Source organism: Acinonyx jubatus, chromosome E1, assembly GCF_027475565.1.
Source record: "Acinonyx jubatus isolate Ajub_Pintada_27869175 chromosome E1, VMU_Ajub_asm_v1.0, whole genome shotgun sequence".
In the NCBI taxonomy this organism is placed as follows: Eukaryota; Metazoa; Chordata; class Mammalia; order Carnivora; family Felidae; genus Acinonyx; species Acinonyx jubatus.
Genome location: NC_069397.1, coordinates 55,151,316 through 55,169,918, shown reverse-complemented (window position 1 = coordinate 55,169,918; position 18,603 = coordinate 55,151,316). Strand labels below are relative to the sequence as shown.

Genomic DNA, 18,603 nt, shown 5'->3' with positions numbered 1-18,603 from the left:
AGTAGTTGGGGTTCTATTTTGTTTTAGAAGAAAGGGAAACTTACTGACTGGGTCAGAACTGTTTTCACCAGGCTGTTTGTCAAGACTTGCCTGGGGGATGTTAAGAAGCACATTTCTGGCTTCACCCAGAGACTCAGTAGGTTTGGGGTAAAAGCTAAATAAAGAACCTGTTTTGTTTTATTTTCAAGTTTATTTATTACTAATTTTGAGAGAAAGAGTGTGCACCCGCGCGGAGGAGGGGCAGAGGGAAGGGGAGAGTCCCAAGGAGGCTCCATACTGTCAGCACAGAGCCCGATGCGGGTGTCAAACCCATAAACCATGAGATCATGACCTGAGCCAAACCAAGAGTCAGATGCTCAACCGACCGAGCCCACCCCCCCCATCCAGGCACCCCAGGCATCCGTTTTTTTTTTTTTTTTTTTTTTAACGTTTATTTATTCTTGAGACAGAGACAGCACGAACAGGGGAGGGTCAGAGAGAAAGGGAGACACAGAATCTGAAACAGGCTCCAGGCTCTGAGCGGTCAGCACAGAGCTCGACACGGGGCTCGAACTCACGGACCACGAGATCATGACCTGAGCCGAAGTCGGACGCTTAACCGAGCCACCCAGGCGCCCCCAGGCATCCGTTTTAAAGGAGCGCGAGGATTCTAATGGGTAGCCGCCTTAGAACCTAGTCCTCCTCCCAAGAGCCCTACTGAGGCTGCCTCCGTCTTTCCTCACAATCTTTCGCGATTTTGGCACTTGCCAAACTAAATATCTAGACTTCCTCTGCTCCATTTTTATGGGGCCATTTGTCGGCTTCCACCTGTGGCCCTTCAAAGACCAACACGGTAGCGTGTGGTCAGCCAAAACACCACCTCGCAGCTGCCGATTGTAAGGCCCGGTGTCTAAAAGCGGGTGCAAGTCAGTTTTGCCCTCTTGCTCTGAGGAAATGCGTTCCCCTCAGGTTTGTGATACTATGAATTCTGGCTGAGAGGCCCTTTTCGCGAAGAGCCCAGAAAGGCCCAGGAGAAGGAGAGAAGCTCTGTGCCTGATTGTACAGAAAAGATCACTGGACGGCTGAGGTTCTGTGTCTCGTGTGCTGGTGTCTGTTCACTAGTCACCTTTCACCCTTCCCTGACCCCGCAGGGGCACCCTGGAGCAGCCTGGGGTGGAGACGCTGTTCTGGTCCTGGGATGGGGCGGCTCTGTGACCTGCACGTTTCCTGTCCAACATGGGGAGAAGACCTTCCCCCTGAGGCGGCGGTGGGGGTTGAAGGAGGTCTGTGAGGTACCTAGACGTACCTCCTCCCCCTCCCCCCTGAGCACCCCTCACCCAGGGCTGAGATGATCTGTTTGCTGGACCCCCTCGGTCCAGGCAGTGCTGTCACCTCCTGTGCCCCGGAGCCTGGGTAGCAGTATCGGCCAGTGTTACTGTAGCTTCGGACCCAGCTGAGAGCGCTCTGTCCCACACTCTCTGATTTACTCCTGCTCGGATCCCCTGTGGGTGAGTGTGTCCACACTCATTAAAAGGAGGGGAGAATTTTGACCCTATGAACGGGGACATGGTTATTTGTATACTATAAGATTTCTTGTGGGTTTTCTTGAAATAGCTCCCCTGTTGTACCTAAAATCCCTTCAGTTTGCAAAAGGCTTTTTCCTAGTGATATCTAAATCCAGATGTGCCCTTACGCTAATTGTTGCATCTTGTTTCAGTCTTTGTAAACGTTACCTCGCGCGTGCGCACGCGTGTGTGTGTGTTCGCTTTCTCCAGCGGCTCTGTAAGTACCTCCGAGGAGGCGCCTGCTTCAGGCTGGGCCCGGGTGCTCCTGGCGTGGGGCTTTCTTAGACCGGGCAGACCAGGGACATCTTTCTGTTTAGCCTGCCTACTTGAGAGGTCTGTAGGGATGCACGCTCCAAACAGACTGCCCCTCCGCAGTGACAGCGGTGGGCAGGTGCTAGAAACCTGCCCCTGCCCGCCCCCCCCCCCCCCCCCCCCCGATGTTACAGGGAATGAGCTCAAGCTGGAAGAGCCCGGAGCTTGCCCGGCCCAGGGCTGTTGTTCCAGATGAGGCGGCTAACACCCGGGGAGGAGAGAGGACGTCCCCAGTGCAGCACCAGCCTCTGCCGGGCCTGGTGGTTGTGCGGTAGGGAGACGGGCCACCTCGATGCGACAGCGCGATTGCAGGGATTCTTACCCCAGTCTCAGCGACTCTGCCGTTTCGTCTGCAAGTATCTTAAGTCCCAGCCCAATGAGCTATGTCATCCTACCTCAAGTTGTCGTGGGTGAGCGCTGGGCACTCAGGGTTTTTGAGACTTAACAATCAGACCCAGAGGTAACCTCGACCCCTAGTGTGCCAGCCGCAGGGCCATCTGGTGCCCAAGTGACACGCAGTACCCCAGGATATAGGGTACTCATCTGCCGGGAGGTAGTAACCGCAGGTGTTTGGGAAACAAGCAGAGGTCGGTTGTGGGTCCAGGGAGGGTATGTTTCTTCCACGTGGGATCCCTTACGGTTGGAGAGTGGGCCTGGCCCACCCCACTGGACCCGGAGACAGTCCCTTTGAGCTATTTCTCCTCCTCCCTTGCCGCCTTTAAAGTGCTAGTTAGAATAGCCAGGTTTGGGGGTAGTTTTTTCAGGTATTCTCAGGTATTCTCAGAATACCCTCCTGGGGCTTTGGACTGAGCAGTGCACCTGGGACAGGGCTGTCCCTCCCTCTATCCTGATACCCTCTCTGTCGAGACCCTCTGTTACGTGAAGACGGCGTACCGTGCGCACGGGTCACCCGGAGAGCAGAGACGTTGTTAACATGTGGACTCCCAGGCGGCAGAGCTGGGGTGGGACCTGGGAGTCTGCATTTCAGTAAGCTCTGGGAAGATGGCGGGGCTGCCGTCAGGGGCCACACCGTGTCAGCACGGTTCTTGTTGGCCAGCGCCGTGCCCGAGGGCTGCGCCGTAGGTCACGCTTGCCAGATGAGGAAGGGCAAGTTTGCGAAACCGGCTCTGGAGTGCTCTTGCCAGGGCGGTCTTGGGCAGCTCACCTGCCTCTCCAAGCCCCCCGGACTCCGGTAATGGTGGTGCCCCTTGTAGAGGCTGTGAGGTCTGCAAGGGGCAGAGCGTGTGGCACTCCTCCCTACACTGTGCAAGCTCAGTAAAGGTCTGTCGTTCCCTGAGCTGACCTGACATCAGGTGGTGGAGGTCTGGAAGGCAGTGATGAGGCCATGAGCCCTCTCTGCGCCTGGACAGTTGGCCTGCTGCATGCTTACCCCCAGGGATGCCCAGCAGCCCTAGGACAGCAGCCTGGCCCCGAGAACAGAAGAAGAAGTCATGTTTACTGTTTACTTTTCTACCTTTTAGTCGTGCTCCTTGAGGAGGGAGGTTTCCTCCTAAAGCTTCCTGTTTGTACCCTCCCTTCAACTTAAATCCAGGAGTCATGGGCGGTTTTGTTCTATGTCCATGCGGCCTCTTGCCACCGAATGCACGCACCGCACCCCAAACATCACGGCATCTGTAGAGACCCAGCCCTGCTGCCCAGGGTCCAGCTGGCCTGCCGCGGGCACAGCTCCCCAGTCCTGCCCCCTCACTTTGCAGGCAGTTGGACTCGGTCCCCTTGCTCTGCCCCCTGGGGCAGGCTGTGCCTCCCAGGCCATTCCAGCAAGCTGGCAAGCTGCAGCTGCACTTTCCAGGCAGTGATGCAGTCATGCCGCATTGCCCAGCCCAGATTGCGGTGTCTGGGGGTGGGATCAAAGAGGGAGCTCCCTGGGGACAGTGCTGCCCCCGGGGGCTGAGAGCACAGAGGCCTGGCCAGTTTTCATCTGACGCAGAGGAGGTGGTGGACATCCCTTGCCTGGATCTCTGATGGTTAGTTCCTGTGCAGCCTGACCCTTCCCACCTTCCCCCACCAACCATCCAGAAACAGGAGTTTTTCTTCTCCCTACCCAGCTAAGCAGTGTATGTGTATTGTGTATAAATGTTTGCACGTGTTTTCATTTTTTCTCCCCATCTAAATGTATGTGCATATTCCTACAGATTTTTATTCTCGTCTCATTCTCAATCTATAGAAAACACTAAAAAATTATGGAATTAATTGACCTCAGTCTTTGGCTTTAGCAGAACTTCCGATGAACGATTTCCACGATTAATAGGATTTTCTGGTTAGGGGCACTGACCTTTGTCTTTTCTTCCATACTGCCCAGACATTTCCAGCTGTTCTCTCCTCCCCATGCATGGGAGGCCCTCTGGCCATTTGTGTTTTGCCGGTAAAACCTTCTGTCCTCAGGTGGGCAGCTTGCTGATTGCTGGGTTGTCCGGGGCTGGCCACATGATGGTCACCTGCTCCGAGAAAGGCCTTACCCCGGCATATGCTAGAATCCCTGACCAGTCACATCCCCAGACCCAGTGTGAACCGGGAATTCGGGCTCATGTGCCATTTCCTCTCACTTCCGGTTTTCCGGTTCTGAAAGCCACCATACTGACGTTTGTAAGTAATGTCACAGAGTTCGAGGTTCCCCACCCCGCACAGTGTCTACGTGTGAACATACAGATCTGGGGTTTTTTGTTTGTTTGCTTGTTTTTGGCTCCAGACCAGCTTCTGATGAGCTATTTCTCTCTCCTGGATGCAACTGGCCAAAACCATAGCCAGAGAGAGCCAGTAGAGCCGGGCACAGGCACCGGGCAGATAGGTAGGCAGGGTGGGGGCTCTCAAGCTTCTTGAAAACGACCCACTGTAGAATATTAAATTTTACATCATGATTTCAAAGTTTATTTATTTTGAGAGAGAGCTTGAGCAGGGGGAGAGGCAGAGAGAGGAAATCCTAAGCAGGCTCTGCTCTGTCAGCTCAGAGCCCACCTTGGGGCTTGAACTCACGAACTGTGAGATCATGACCTGAGCCAAACCAACAGTTGGACGCTCAACCAGCTGAGCTGCCCAGGTGCCCCTAAATTGATTTCCTGACTAATGGGTCACAGCCCACAGTTGGGAAAACACTACTCTAGAGAGCATTCCATTCATTCTGGGATTTCGAAAACTTTTCTAGAAGTCCTCACTGCAGGACAAACTTCCCAGTCTGGCATAATTAGCTTCTCTGGCCACCCAGTTGCAGTTACCTCGGGGAGGGGAAAGGGTTAAGGCCACTGGACCATCCCCCTCCCCACCCATCTCTGTGCCAGGTGCTCGTAAATTCTTTAACGGTAGTGTTCACTCCTTGTACATTTGGATGTTCTCTCTAGCCCTGAATCTACAGGAAGCTCTAAAGAAATTGAATGACCTCCACCCTAGGTGTCAGCAAAGTTCCTGGTGAATGATTTCCTCTGTTCTCACCTCCCCAGACGGAAGCCGGTGGAGCACGTGTGTGTGTACTCACCAGCATGCCCCCTCTACTGCTGGGTTCCCCCCCACCCAGTGCGGTGTGGTACTTGCAGTGGACCCGGCCCACAGGCAGTGTGGCTAGGCCCTTCAGGCTCGGGGACAGCATCAAAAGTGTCTGTGACACTGAAGGGTTGGGGGTCTGCTTAGGAGGCCCTGGGGTCATCGTCACAAGTGGAAGCCCCTGTTGACCTGTTTCATCCTTCTCCAGTACGGCTTGGACTCGGCCTTGGCTCAGGCTGTATGGGGTTGTTACTCCCTTGGGAAGTAATAAGCCTTTAGAAATTTCCAGTGCTCGTCTGACCTCATATTCCTTTCAGGACTCTGTTCTCTGAGTCCTGGCCTAGGTAAACAGCTACTACGTGCGTCTGCTGGGCCACGCTGCCCTCCACCTCCCCTCACCGGGCAAAGCAGCCGCGTAGCTCAGAAGATTCTGGTTTCCTTGCTGAGCACCGTGAGGCCCCTGAGCGGTCTCCCCGGGGTCTCCGGCCTGGCTCAGTCGAGGGGAGTGTAGTAAAACCTCACTCTGAATACAAACCCAAGCTGGGCCCGCTGCCGGCTGTCCCCAGTTTTCCACTTGCTCACCAGGGCACCGTGAGGGGCTGGCAGCCAGCTCGTCCTTGTGATCTGAGACTTTATTAGGCGCCCGTGGGTGCTTGGCACGATGCCGTACCTTTTGGGTTTGAAGCTCTTTCTGGTTGTAAGTTGAGAGTCTGGTGGTGAGAGTGTCACTGCCCCCCGCCCCCAGCAAAGACCAGGTTGGTTTTTCTCGGGTGGTACTTAAGGAGATCTACCCACTTCGCTTGTGTTGTGGCCCTCGCCAGAGTCTGACAGGAGATGGCGGTGGCTGGTGGGCGGGTTCCAGCCCTGACACAGATGCTCAGGTACCTTTAAGGCCCCTCCTTTGCCTTTTGTTGGGGACTTTCTGCCGCTTCCCCTCTCACACTGGGGGCCCCTGTGCTCGGGCTCCTGACCAGGAACAAAGCCACCTTTTTTCCCCAGAGCAAGTGCTTGGCCTCCACTGAGCAGGCCAGCCCTTATGGCCACCCAGTCCTACAGATGTGACGTTCGGTCCGCTTGAAAGCAGCTTCTTGCATTTTCAACCTGTTGATCAGCCTCAGTTTGCCTTTTTCTACTCTTGAAACAGTTTGATATCGTGAATTTGGGTTCCTCCAGGTCAATAAAGAGCAGTGTTATGAGTGAGGGTCTAGACCAAGGATTGCAGGACCAGCTCGTGTTTCTGTCGTGTTGTCAGTGGTGGGCCCCGAGACCCCAGCTCAGAAGCAGTGTGCACCTCGGGTGGGGGGCAGGGAGAGGAGAGTAGTCCTCCTGGTCAGAGGAGAGCTCCGTGGAGCTCAAATGGAGGTGATGGAAGTGCCTAGCCTCCCTGCCGTGTTGCCTTTTCCCTGTGATCTGTGTTGCTTCCCAACTATGAGCTCTGCCTTCTTTCTTAAAAAAAAAAAAAAAATTTTTTTTTTAATGTTTTTACTTATTTTTGAGACAGAGAGAGCATGAGCAGGGGAGGAGCAGAGAGAGAGGGAGACACAGAATCCGAAGCAGGCTCCAGGCTGCCAGCACAGAGCCCGAGGTGGGGCTCGAACTCACAGACCGTGAGATCATGACCTGAGCCGAAGTCGGACGCTTAACCGGCTGAGCCACCCAGGCGCCCCAGGGAGCTCTGCCTTCCGATGAGACTGTATGGAGGGCGATCCTTTCCCCCGGTGCTCTTGTCTCCCTCCTGCCACCATTCTGGGGGCAGCCTCAGGGCTTCTCAGCCTCAGTGCAGCTGATGCTTTGGGCTAGCACATTCTTTGTCATGGCATCAGGGATAATAGGGTGGGGGGCTGTCCTGTGCTTCCTTGGACGTTTAGCAGCATCCCTCCCCACTGTGTACCAGAAACCCCTTTTCCCAGTGGTGACAGTGAAATGAAAAATGCCTCCAGACACTCCACATGTTCTCTGGGGAGCAAAGTCACCCCCAGTTGAGAACCACTTGGCTAACTGGTCTCCCTACCCCTCTGTACAGCCGGCAGCCAGAGGATCCTTTTAACGTTATTGTCATGCACGCGCTCTGCTCCGAGCCCCGCACTGGATGGAATCTCACGCCCTTCCTGCGGGTCTTTCTCCAAGGCCTGAATGAGCCAGCCTCATCTGCTTACTGCCCTCCTTGCTGGTCATAGAACACGCAGGCCCACAGGGTCTTGGTGGCAGCCTTTCCCTCTGCTTGGAAAGCTCACCGCCTTCTTGTACTCAGATCTCCGGTCAGATGGCACCTTGGCGTGGCCTTTCCTGACCAGCCTTGAAAAGAACTCACTCATTGGGGCGCCTGGGTGGCTCAGTTGGTTAAGCATCTAACTGTTGATCTCAGCTCAGGTCTTGATCTCAGGGCCATGACTTCGAGCCCCACGTTGGGCTCTGCCTTGGGCATGAAGCCTACTTTAAAAAGTAAATAAAATAACTCACTCACTCTTGCTTCCTCCCCTTCCTGGTCTCTCACCCCTGCCCCTGAGTTGCCTTTTTTTTTCTGTATGGAACTTAGCACCGCCTGACCTGTGTGTGCGCTCACACGCGTGTGTCTCCTCCTTGCGCTAGAACTGAAGCTTTGTGAGAGCCGGCACTTGTCTCCCCAGCGCCTGGCCCATGGCAGGTGCTCAGTCATCATTGTTCAGATGAGTCACCTCCTCTGTGAGGCCTGGCTCTCCTCCCGCAGAGCAGCGCCAGCGTCGCTGTTTCCAGAGCAGGCAGGGGGAGCAAACGACGTCCCACAGTCGTGTCCCAAAATCGTCTGAAGTAATGCACGCTCCCTTTAAAAGCCATCCATAGTCCCTTCTCATTCGGAGACAGGTCAGCATTTTGGTGTGGCATCTTTTTTTCCCCCCTGTTCAGAAGCCTCTGGCAGCTACGCTCTCAAAAAATGTTGATAGTCCCCTCCTCAGAGGTTGTTCAGCAATTTAGAGCCTGTAATGGCAGTTGGGACCTGTCCATCCCCCACCTCAGATCCCACTCCGGTAACGAGTTTTGGGTAACTGCAGTCAGGGTGTACCTACCAGAAAATCACTGGTAGGTTTTGCTTCGCGGCTCGTTCAGCTCCAGAGCCTGGCATTTTCCTAGAGCGGGCACAGCGCCCTCTAGTGCTGGCCTCCAGTGCCCGCCGTCTGGGTGCCCGATCTCTGCATCCCCGGCCCAGGAATGAATACAGCGCTCGCTGATCTTTCACTGTGATGGACCTTCCAGGAACGTGTTTTACTGGCTTCTCATTTTTGCGGCTCCAGGGAGGGTTGGGCTTTTTGTGCGGTTAAGAGAATGGCCCCTGGAGCCAGATTGAGTTCAAGTCAAGGTCCACCTCCGTGGAGCTGTGTTTTCTTTCTGTCTCCATTTACTTATCTGTAAAATGGGAATGGCCGGAGTAGTGTGCTTCAGAGCTCCGTGGAGGACCTCACAGGTTACAACACACAAAGCACCGAGGAAGCTGCTTGTCACACTTGGGCGGTGCCGTGGGCAGAGGACTCCAGAGCTCCCGAGCCCCCGGGAGCACTGAGGTGCCTCCCAGAGTGGGGCTATGGAGAGCCTTCGCGATGCAGGTAGCACGTGATGGGAGTGGGGCGAGGAAAGGAGAGCGTTCGGAAGGACCTGTGCAGTGGAGAGGCGCCTAGGAGGGGGAGGGCTGGCTTGTGGGGACACAGGCGGTGCCCCGTGTGGGTGGGACGTAGGGAGCTGGGGAGGAAGGTTGTGAAAGATCAGCGAGAGCCTTGCAGGTTGATCTAAGCCCTTCCAGACGCCCTTCTCTCACCGTCTGGAATTCCTGAGGGAAGGCTATGTAGCCAGACCCGTGGCCGCCACACCCCTTTCTTCTCCCTGCCGTTCCCACTCCGCTCCCCTCCCCGCATTGTCAGGGCTTTGGAGGAATGTCACTCCTTGTCACAGAGGGTTAGAAGGGCCTGAGGACCAGGCCTCCGGGTGGGGAGGTCAGCATAGCCATATCCAGAGGACGGTGTTTGCTCCCCAGCTCCCCTCTCCCAAGAACACTGACCTGCTGCCCTGCCGCCTTCCGCACGGGCTCACAAAGGCAGGTTGGAGGAAACCCGCCTCTGGCCTTGCAGTGACACCAGCCTTCACCCACGTGCTGTTCCCGCTCTGGCCTCGGAACGGTCGCCTCGGTCCCACCTACCCACCTACCCTCAGGAGCAGCGTCCCTCGGGCCAGGGTGCCGCGAGGCCGGGCGGCGTGCCATCACAGACTACACTGATTCAGGAGCTGGGCCTGTGCCTGTCCCTTCCCTGCAGCTCTGTCGGGCCCGACACAGACCCCTCGGTGGGGACGTGATCTGCAGACTCAACTTGGGGCTCTCCTCGGGGATCCCCGGGCAGATAAGGCGGCCTGTGCCCACGGCCGTGGCTCACACCAAGGGTAGCACCCCTGTGTCCCACACAGCGCAGCCCCTCTCCCATTGGATTTCCTGGCACTGTAACTTTGGTTTCTATGGCAACTTGGGAAGACCTGCAATTGTGGCTTTTGAAGTCTAAAATGGGAGCAGAGGTTTGAGATAGGGGGGGACAGCACTGAAAATACCATGACCCAGACCAGAGCTCTGGGCACAGAGGGTTACAGGATAAGAAGTTCTTTGAGTTAGAAAAGTGGCACCATCATCACGGCAGACCCTGAGCAGAGCTCCTTGTGGCCCCTCACAGCCTCCTGGGGTCTTTGAGCAGAGGGAAGAAGAGCCTGACCTCAGAGGGCCTTCAGCCTGTGCCCTGGGAGACGGCAGATCTGGCATTAGCTGAGCACTTACTGTGTGCCCGGTGCCCTGTGATCGTCTGTGCTTTCATTGCCTTTGTAATCCCCTCCACCACTCCCAGACGGCATCTCTCACGTGTGGACATAAGTGACTTTCCTGAGGTTTCAGAGCTGGCACGTGTAAGTGTCTGGCTCAGGGACCCCTGATTTTAACCCCCGGGCTTACTCTTAGCTGGATCATGGGCTTGTATTCCCAGGTAGGAGAATCTCCATCGCTTGGCAATAATGGGGCCTGTCGCTTCCTCCTTTACTTTTTTGTAAATCACATCATCCTACTGATAGCAGGGTTTGTGTCAGCCATCATTGCCAAAATTTCGGTGACCTTGAGCCGGTGTCTCAGGTCTCCTTCCGTGGAGTTCACCTTTCCCTGCCCTGGGCCTTGCACTGGGGGAGTGAGCCTGAGGAGTCGTAAGTTGGGTGTTGTTTGAGAGAATAGCTCTCGCACCCCTGTGGTTTTGGGGTCTCGGAGGTGCCCGTCCAAAGGAGGTGGGCGGTCAGAGACTCACCCGGTACCGTGACTCAGTGAAGCATTCCTGAGGGGCATCCCCGGGTTGGGCGAGCCAGCAAAGAAGACACGTGGGCCCGGTGGACCACTGTCTTGCGGCCGGGCCATTGGAGGGGGGTCCCGTGCCTGGCAGAGGCGGGGGACAGCCGTCGAGGGGCCCTGGCTGTCCGCTCAGAGGAGGCTGTGCCTGGCTGGCTGTGAAGGGATGGGTCCGGTGCTCACCGAGCAGTTGGCGGGGCTCCAGAGCCGGCCGTCCCGAGGGCTCCCCCGCGGTGCTGTGCTCGGCTCTGCGGAGCAGTAGATAAGGAACAGGCTGCGGCTGGCCGGAAAGGATAGCCCAGATTACAAGGTCGTGTCAGGCGATAGCAGGCGTCAGGGTGACCCACGTGGCCCGGTGTCACGCCGCTCCTCCACCCCCTGTAACGCAGCGCTCAGTGGGGGCGCAGGCAGGCACTCGCAGAAAGTGGGAAAAGGATGTCACTCCTAGCAAAGCGGTCTTGCTGTGTGACGGGCTGTTGAACCTGTAATTTGAAGGAGGCCTTATGTGATCTGTCATTTAGGCACGCTTCTCGGTATGATCGAAACGACCTTCGGTCACCATACTGTTTGCCTTTGGAGCTCCGGGAGGTAGCGCCTGGAGTTCTGTCTGTCAGTCTGGCTGCCGTTAGAGGGTGTGTGGCGCTGGCCCAAGCCGTGCTCGGCACTTAGGGTTTGTGTGCTTGGCTGTCTGTGTGTCACAGCATAGCCAGAAGTTGGGGGGGAACGCACCCCGTAATGACATCAGAGGCCATTCTGTCACACCGTGTTCTCTTTCTCAGCTGAAGCTAGAGGACCGCTCTGTGGTGCCCCGGGACGTGGTCCGGCACATGCGATCCACCGTGAGTGTTGGCGCGGGGGTTGCCTGGGGAGTGTCTGGGCCGGGTCTGCCCTGGCGGCCGGTACGGTGCGCCTGCTCGGGCCTGGATGCCTTCTCCTCCCCAGGACAGCCAGTGCGGCACCGTGATCGACGTCAGCATCGACTGTGCCGTCAAGCTCATCGGCACCAACTGCATCATCTACCCTGTCAACAGCAAGGACCTGCAGCACATCTGGGTGAGCGGCCCCGCCCGCCCGGTGACCGCCCTCGGTGGTGGTCCGGTTGTCCCCACGCGCACCGCACCTTCCAGGCACCTTCCCGGGGCGGGCTTGCCTGAGTGGCGCTCCTTGTGAGGAAGCCGTGCGGACGTGAGGTCGGGACACCTCCCTGTGCCTCCGGCATGCATTGCTGGTGGGGTTTTCCTTCCCTCGCTCCCTTTCTTCTTTAACACTCTGTTTTGAAACAACAAATTTCTTCCTTAGTTTCTTTTTTAAGTGATTTCAAACTTAGGGAAAGCTGTACGTTCCCGTGCTCCCTGCGTCACTGGGCTCCTTGGCGGTGAACCTTTCCCTCCATTGGCCCCATCACCTTCCTCCTCCCTTCCCCGCATTTCCTTCTGTCTCCCTAGTCTTTTCTCTGACACGCTGGAGAGCAAGCTACAGACACAGCGCCCCACGGGCCTGAAGCACTACGGTGCATACTTCCCCAAACCCGGAACCCGTCTTTCAGCCCCCCGTTCAGGAAGGTGGCACTAGCACGCATCTGTCCGACCCAGAGACCCCATCCGGCTGTTCCAACGGCCTTTCCCCTCCGATCCGGGACTCCGTTCAGAAGCACACTTTGCATTCGGTTGTCAGCTCTTTGATTCCTCGTCTGGAACTGCTCCCCAGTCTTGCTTTGTTGTCCACGCCCTGGTACCTTCCAGTGGCTGACCTGAGCGCGGAGCCGTGTCATCGGCCTCCTGACCAGACTCAGGCCCCGCATCCTTGTCAGGACCGCCCCAGCAACACCCGGAGCTCTTCCTGGCCCGTGACATCCAGCGGCCACAGTAGGGGTGTTCGTCGTGATCCCGGCCGTATTGGTGTCTGCCCAGCCTCTCCACAAGGTCACCATTTACACCACCTTTGCAAGGGATTCTGCTCTGGGGAGAGATACCTCAGGGTTGCGTCAATAACCTGTTACTTTTGAAACCCTGGTCCACCAGCCCCAGCCTCGGTTAGCACTTCCCACCCGAGCCGGCCAGCTTTGCGGGGAGGTGCTCCGGGGTTGTGTCCATAATTGCTGAGACCCCGATCCACCGGCCTTAGCCTCCGTTAGCAATTCCCACCTGAGCCGGCTAGCCCTCTAATGCTTGCTGAGTGGTGATTTGATGGCACGGTGGCTTCTCATCCTTTTTATTAGTTGGCATTCTGTACGGAAGAGCTTCACTTTCAGCCTCGTTCGTTTAAATCTTTTTACGTCGGTACGGACTCCGAGGTCCCCTTCTGTTCGGTTGGTTGCAATCCATTACCGCCAGTATTTTGTTGCTTAAATTATTGCCGATTTGGCCAGTAAGCGCCCCTTCAAGCTGATATCTGTGTCCTTTCGACACTTTCGCATCCTGGGTCTTGTTTTTGGTTTTTGTTTTGTTTTGTTTTGTTTTAAGCACCTTACTTTCTACCTCTTCTCATCCGGCCCTGGAATCAGCCATTTCTCCCAAGAGCCTTGGTTCCTTTCAGAGGGGAATAGCATTTTAAACAGAAATCTGGCCGTGTGCAGGGTATACGGATCGCCAGCTGGGCCTCTCAGGACCACACCAGGAGATGCCTGTGTGTGTACCCGGAGGCACGTCTGAATTTGTCAGCACCTCTTCTACGGACACATGAAAATATGTGATTTTGTCTCAATACTTCTAGTTCCGTTTAAGCAGCTCAGGTTCGTTCTTTCCTTTCCGCTTTTCTGTGTGAGTGAGAACCTTTCCCAGCAGGGAGACACTTGCTCATGTATCGCTTACTTGTCCACGTAACCACCCTCCACCTGCCACCTCCACAGCCCACTCCTGCCCTGGAGCCCTGTGTCCTCGGAGGCTCCGTGGCCTCTGCGCAACTCTCTCGTTGCCGCCAGGCAGACCCCCCCCCCCACCCCCCGCCACCCCCTCCTCCGACCTGGGAGGGGGAGCCGGGGTGCAGCGTAGAACTCGTTGGCGGGGGGGGGGGGGGGGGGGCAGCGGGCCAGCTCAGGCAGCGAGCCCCTCGGATCCCTCCTCCTCCGTCTCCGGGCAAAGAGGAGCTGGTGGGCTGCACGCCAGTGCCTCCCGCTGCCTCTCACACCCCGGCACGGTCCACAGCCCTTCATGTACGGGGACTACATTGCCTATGACTGCTGGCTGGGGAAGGTCTACGACTTAAAGAACCAGATCATCCTGAAGCTGTCCAACGGTGCCAGGTACACAGCTCACCCGTGATACGGGGCCACGCTCTGCAGGGGCCACCCACGGGCCGGGGAGGGCCGAGGGCGTCTTCTTGTGGGGCCTGTGGTGACACGCGCTGCTGGCTCTGGGGGCCCGCCCCTGGGCTGGTCTCCTGTCGCCCTGGCCTAATTTAGAGCATCTGTTAGGGGTTGGTGCTTTATTTTCAATAATTTTTAATGGTAGTCAGTACTCAGGGGTCGGGGCCTTGTTTGTCTCGGGGGAACCACTTGGACCGGTGTGTCCGTCATTGTGCCCTGGTGGAGACCAAACCCATGTTCGCTGTTTCAGGTGCTCCATGAACACAGAAGATGGCGCCAAGCTCTATGACGTCTGTCCCCACGTCAGCGACTCTGTACGTTTGCTCCACCCAGGCAGGCTTCTCCGGGGGCGGGCTTGGAGGGGACAGAGTCTCATGTTCCTCTGCCCTCTGGGCCGCACAGGAAGAAGGACTTCTTAGCAGAGAGCTGCGAGCTAGCCCGGGCTAAGCAGACGCTGCTTCTAGGCAGAGTGGTTTCCTAGAAAAGGGGTGGGTGCGTACCAAAAGGTCTAGAAGTCTAGACCTGGACAGAAAGTATTAGAACTTCTCTTTGCATTTTGTTAACTGTATGTTTTCTTTAACAAATAGCCACTTTTCAGTATTAGAGTAGTACGCTGTGTTGTTACAGTCGGATATTTTAGAACGATAGTATATGACTGTTTATAAGTAAGTATGGGAAGGGCACATGATCAGACCAGTGTGGGGACTCCTGCCCTCTAGAGCCCTCGAAGTGTCACCCTTGACCAACAACACTGACCTGGCCTGAGAGCTTGTTGGGATGAGTCAGGTGTACATTCTAATGAGCTCTCTGGGTGATTTATGTGCATTTTAGATGTGATGCGTGCTGCTCCGGAGCCCTAGGCTCTGTCTTAGCTTAGAGGGCTGGGGAGCATGCAGGTGTGAGGTGAGGCAGGCGTAGATGCAGAGAGCACTGTCCCCTGGGCAGGTGCCACTCATAAGGACTTTCTCTCTGGCCCCACATCCTGCAGGGTCTCTTCTTTGATGACTCCTATGGCTTCTACCCGGGCCAGGTGCTCATCGGCCCCGCCAAGATCTTCTCTAGCGCCCAGTGGCTGTCTGGGGTCAAGCCTGTGCTCAGCACCAAGAGCAAGTTCCGTGTGGTGGTGGAAGAGGTAAGGCTGGGGTGGGGCCGGGGCCTCAGCCTCTGCACCCTGGCGCTGAGCTCTTACCACTCCCTTGCTGTCTGCTCGGAGGACCAAGAGGCCCCTTAGCCCTCTTGATCTGAGAGGGCTTTAAGGATAGAGGGAAGCCAGGGCGTGGTCTTGGGGTAACTGCTAGGCAGGTGTCCCCCAGCCTGACCCAGCAAGGTGGCACAGCGGTGAGTGGTGGACCCGCCGGGCCCTGACAGGGTGGGGATCCACGGGGTGAGGCTGTAGTTGTTACAGGTGGGGCCTGCTCTGGGGGTGTCCTACTTGGTGGCAGGCCGTGAAGATCCATCTGGCTTCCTGCTCCGGAGGTCAGGTGGGCTCCGGGCAGCTGCTTAACTGAGAACGCGGTCAAGCTGCCGACTAAGACCCTGTCCCACCCGCCATCCCCAGGTGCAGGTCGTAGAGCTAAAAGTCACATGGATTACCAAGAGTTTCTGTCCAGGGGGCACGGACAGCGTCAGCCCCCCGCCCTCTGTCATTACCCAGGAAAACCTAGGCAGGTGAGTGGCTCCAGCATGCCCACTCCAGCGACCCCGGTAGCGTGCCCTGCTCGTGTCTCTGGACCAAAGTGAGAGCCGTGGCGGGGGGGCCGAGATCACCGTTGGTCCACCCCTCGCTTCTCTCCCTCCCAGGGTGAAGCGTCTCGGATGCTTTGACCATGCTCAGCGGCAGCTTGGGGAGCGCTGTCTGTATGTCTTCCCAGCCAAGGTAGAGCCGGCCAAGATTGCCTGTGAATGTCCAGAAAAACACTGCGCCCAGGGGGAGGGCTCTATGGCCAAGAAGGTACGTCCTTGGGGTTGGGATAGGTGGACGTTTGAGGAACTGGCCGTGAGCTGTTTCCACAGCCGGGAAGGACGGTCTGTGCTTTAGGCCTTGGGGGGCAGCCCCAGTCACCTTGCAGGCCACCTCGATGTGTATCGCTGCCCCCCTCCCCCGCAAGCTGCCTGGGTGTCCCACATGCCCAGGGTGGGGCCAGGGGCGCCCTGCTGCTCCACAGCCCCCGGGCCTCCTGCTCCGCCCTCACAGGTGAAGCGCCTGTTGAAGAAGCAGGTTGTGAGGATCATGTCCTGCTCCCCGGACACGCAGTGCTCCCGAGACCATTCCATGGAGGACCCGGGAAAGAAAGGAGGGGCCAAAGCCAAGAGCGAAACGGGGTCGGTCAGCCCCGAGGAGACGCCCGATGGGGCCGCCAGCCCGGTGGAGATGCAGGATGAGGGCCCAGAGGAGGCCCAGGACGCGGGTGAGCAGCTGCCCCCCTTCCTGCTGAAGGAAGGTGGCGACGACAGGCTGCACTCGGCAGAGCAGGACGCGGACGACGAGGCCGCCGATGACACGGATGACACCAGCTCGGTGACCTCCTCTGCTAGCTCCACCACCTCCTCCCAGAGTGGCAGCGGCACAAGTAGAAAAAAGAGCATCCCCTTGTCTATCAAGAACTTGAAGCGGAAACACAAGCGGAAGAAGAATAAAATCACTCGTGACTTTAAGCCGGGGGACAGGTAAACCCAGAGGCACCCTCTCCCTCCTGGCTGAGTGTCCGGCCTGAGGCTGTCCGTGTGGCTCCCGCACACGCAAGCACAGTCTGCGAGCCCCACGCAGGCTCGGGGGGGGGGCCCAGCTGAGGCCGCGTAGATGCCTGGCCTCGGCCAGCGTGGAGAGGAGAGCTCTGGGAATGGGGCCGGCAGGTGGCGTGGAGGCACCGTGTGGCCCTGAGTCTGGCCTCCGGGACCGCGTTCACCGGGCTCTCCCAAACGAGGCCTCAGAGGAGGTCCCGGGGCACGGGACATGCGGGGGAGCATTCACGGACCTGTCTTTCCTCCTTCTTTCCTTGCCTGTTGCGTGTGGCCTGGCCGACCGGATGCACCGCGCTTGCAGGGTGGCGGTGGAGGTGGTGACCACCATGACCTCGGCAGACGTGATGTGGCAAGACGGCTCCGTGGAGTGCAACATCCGCTCCAACGACCTCTTTCCCGTGCACCACCTGGACAACAACGAATTCTGCCCCGGAGACTTTGTGGTGGACAAGCGAGGTAGTGCCGGCCCCAGAAGGCCGCCCGGCCGAGGGCCTGGGCAGGGCTTGGGAGGGAGGGGCCGGAGGCCTCGGGCTCAGGGAGGAGACGCCCCCTTTGAAGAACTTCTTCAAGGACTGGGGCAGCCTTCTCTGGCCTCTGCCAGCCTGGCCAGAGGACACGGGTCCTGTGCCCTGTGCCCCGCGATGTAGTGGCGGCGGGCGGTTGGGGGGGGTGGCGCGGCAGGGCTCCTTAGCCCTAAGTCACGTTCCCTCCTCTGGTTTCCCAGTCCAGACCTGTCCAGACCCCGCCGTCTACGGCGTGGTGCAGTCTGGGGACCACGTGGGCCGCACCTGCATGGTGAAGTGGTTCAAGCTGCGGCCCAGTGGCGATGACGTGGAGGTATGCGCAGCCCCCGCTCCTTCCTTCAGGGTGGGCTCTGGTGGGCTGGCTGTAAGGCCCGTGGGCTCATGACAACCCATCCCGTGCTCCAGCTGATTGGAGAAGAGGAGGACGTGAGCGTCTACGACATTGCTGACCACCCTGACTTCCGGTTCCGCACCACGGACATCGTCATCCGCATCGGCAATACTGAGGATGGAGCTCCTCACAAGGAGGATGAGGTCTGCCCCCCCCCACCCCCCCCCAGTTCACGGCCTCCATGCCGGCTCCCCACCCCAGGCAGCATCTGCGATCCCTGGAGGTGCCACCGGGTGGCTCCAGGAGACCAGACCTGCAGGTGTCCTCTGGGCTCCGCATGCCCTCGCGTGCGCCTCCACAAGGATTTGCCTGCCCGTCAGGATCAGACTGCACGTAGCTGCTCCCTGAGCCCCAGTGGTTCTGTTTAGTGGGGAAGTCCGACTCCTGGTCCTGAGTGCCGTGGGGGCACCGGAGAGGCTGGGGGAGGGGGCGTCCAAGCCATGCCTTGGCGAGCAGGTGGGAACATCGGGTGGGGTCAAGCCGAGGAAGAGCAGGAACCCCGTCCCGAGAAGGTCGGGAAGCCCAGGGAGGGCAGAATGCTGAGCGGGAAGGGAGTTAACAGGGGCTTGGTGTCTGGCTGCCGGTGCCGGAGCCAGAGGGCCCCACGCTTGAGCTGCTCACCCTGTGCGGCCTCGGGCTGGCACCCGTGTCCCTTCTCACGGCCTCGCCCTTGTCACCCATTGCCGGAGCTCCCTTTTGGAGGTGATCTGGCCGTCACCCTTCAGAGAGCTGCTCCCTTGACCCTGTCCCGTTGCCCTGCAGCCATCAGTTGGCCAGGTGGCCCGTGTGGACGTCAGCAGCAAGGTGGAGGTGGTGTGGGCTGACAACTCAAAGACCATCATTCTGCCCCAGGTAAGCCCCTGCTGAGGCCCAGACCGTAACCGTGGCAGCCGGGCTGGGAGCCGTGGCTCGTCTCCTGTCCCTGCTCACGGAACAGGGAGACAGGCTCTCGGGTCTTC

General features: G+C 57.9%; 1 protein-coding gene across 1 annotated transcript in view; it reads left to right on the top strand.

Moving 5' to 3' along the window:
* UBE2O (ubiquitin conjugating enzyme E2 O) overlaps nucleotides 1-18,603 on the top strand; it is a 56,790-nt gene that overhangs the window by 31,223 nt on the left and 6,964 nt on the right. Inside the window, exons 2-13 of the mRNA XM_027052258.2 lie at nucleotides 11,463-11,522; nucleotides 11,626-11,736; nucleotides 13,827-13,924; nucleotides 14,238-14,301; nucleotides 14,976-15,119; nucleotides 15,546-15,655; nucleotides 15,788-15,938; nucleotides 16,182-16,654; nucleotides 17,031-17,185; nucleotides 17,454-17,566; nucleotides 17,659-17,787; nucleotides 18,407-18,496. Of these exons, the coding sequence (XP_026908059.2) occupies nucleotides 11,463-11,522; nucleotides 11,626-11,736; nucleotides 13,827-13,924; nucleotides 14,238-14,301; nucleotides 14,976-15,119; nucleotides 15,546-15,655; nucleotides 15,788-15,938; nucleotides 16,182-16,654; nucleotides 17,031-17,185; nucleotides 17,454-17,566; nucleotides 17,659-17,787; nucleotides 18,407-18,496 (1,698 nt within the window). The remainder of the gene's footprint in view (nucleotides 1-11,462; nucleotides 11,523-11,625; nucleotides 11,737-13,826; nucleotides 13,925-14,237; nucleotides 14,302-14,975; nucleotides 15,120-15,545; nucleotides 15,656-15,787; nucleotides 15,939-16,181; nucleotides 16,655-17,030; nucleotides 17,186-17,453; nucleotides 17,567-17,658; nucleotides 17,788-18,406; nucleotides 18,497-18,603) is intronic.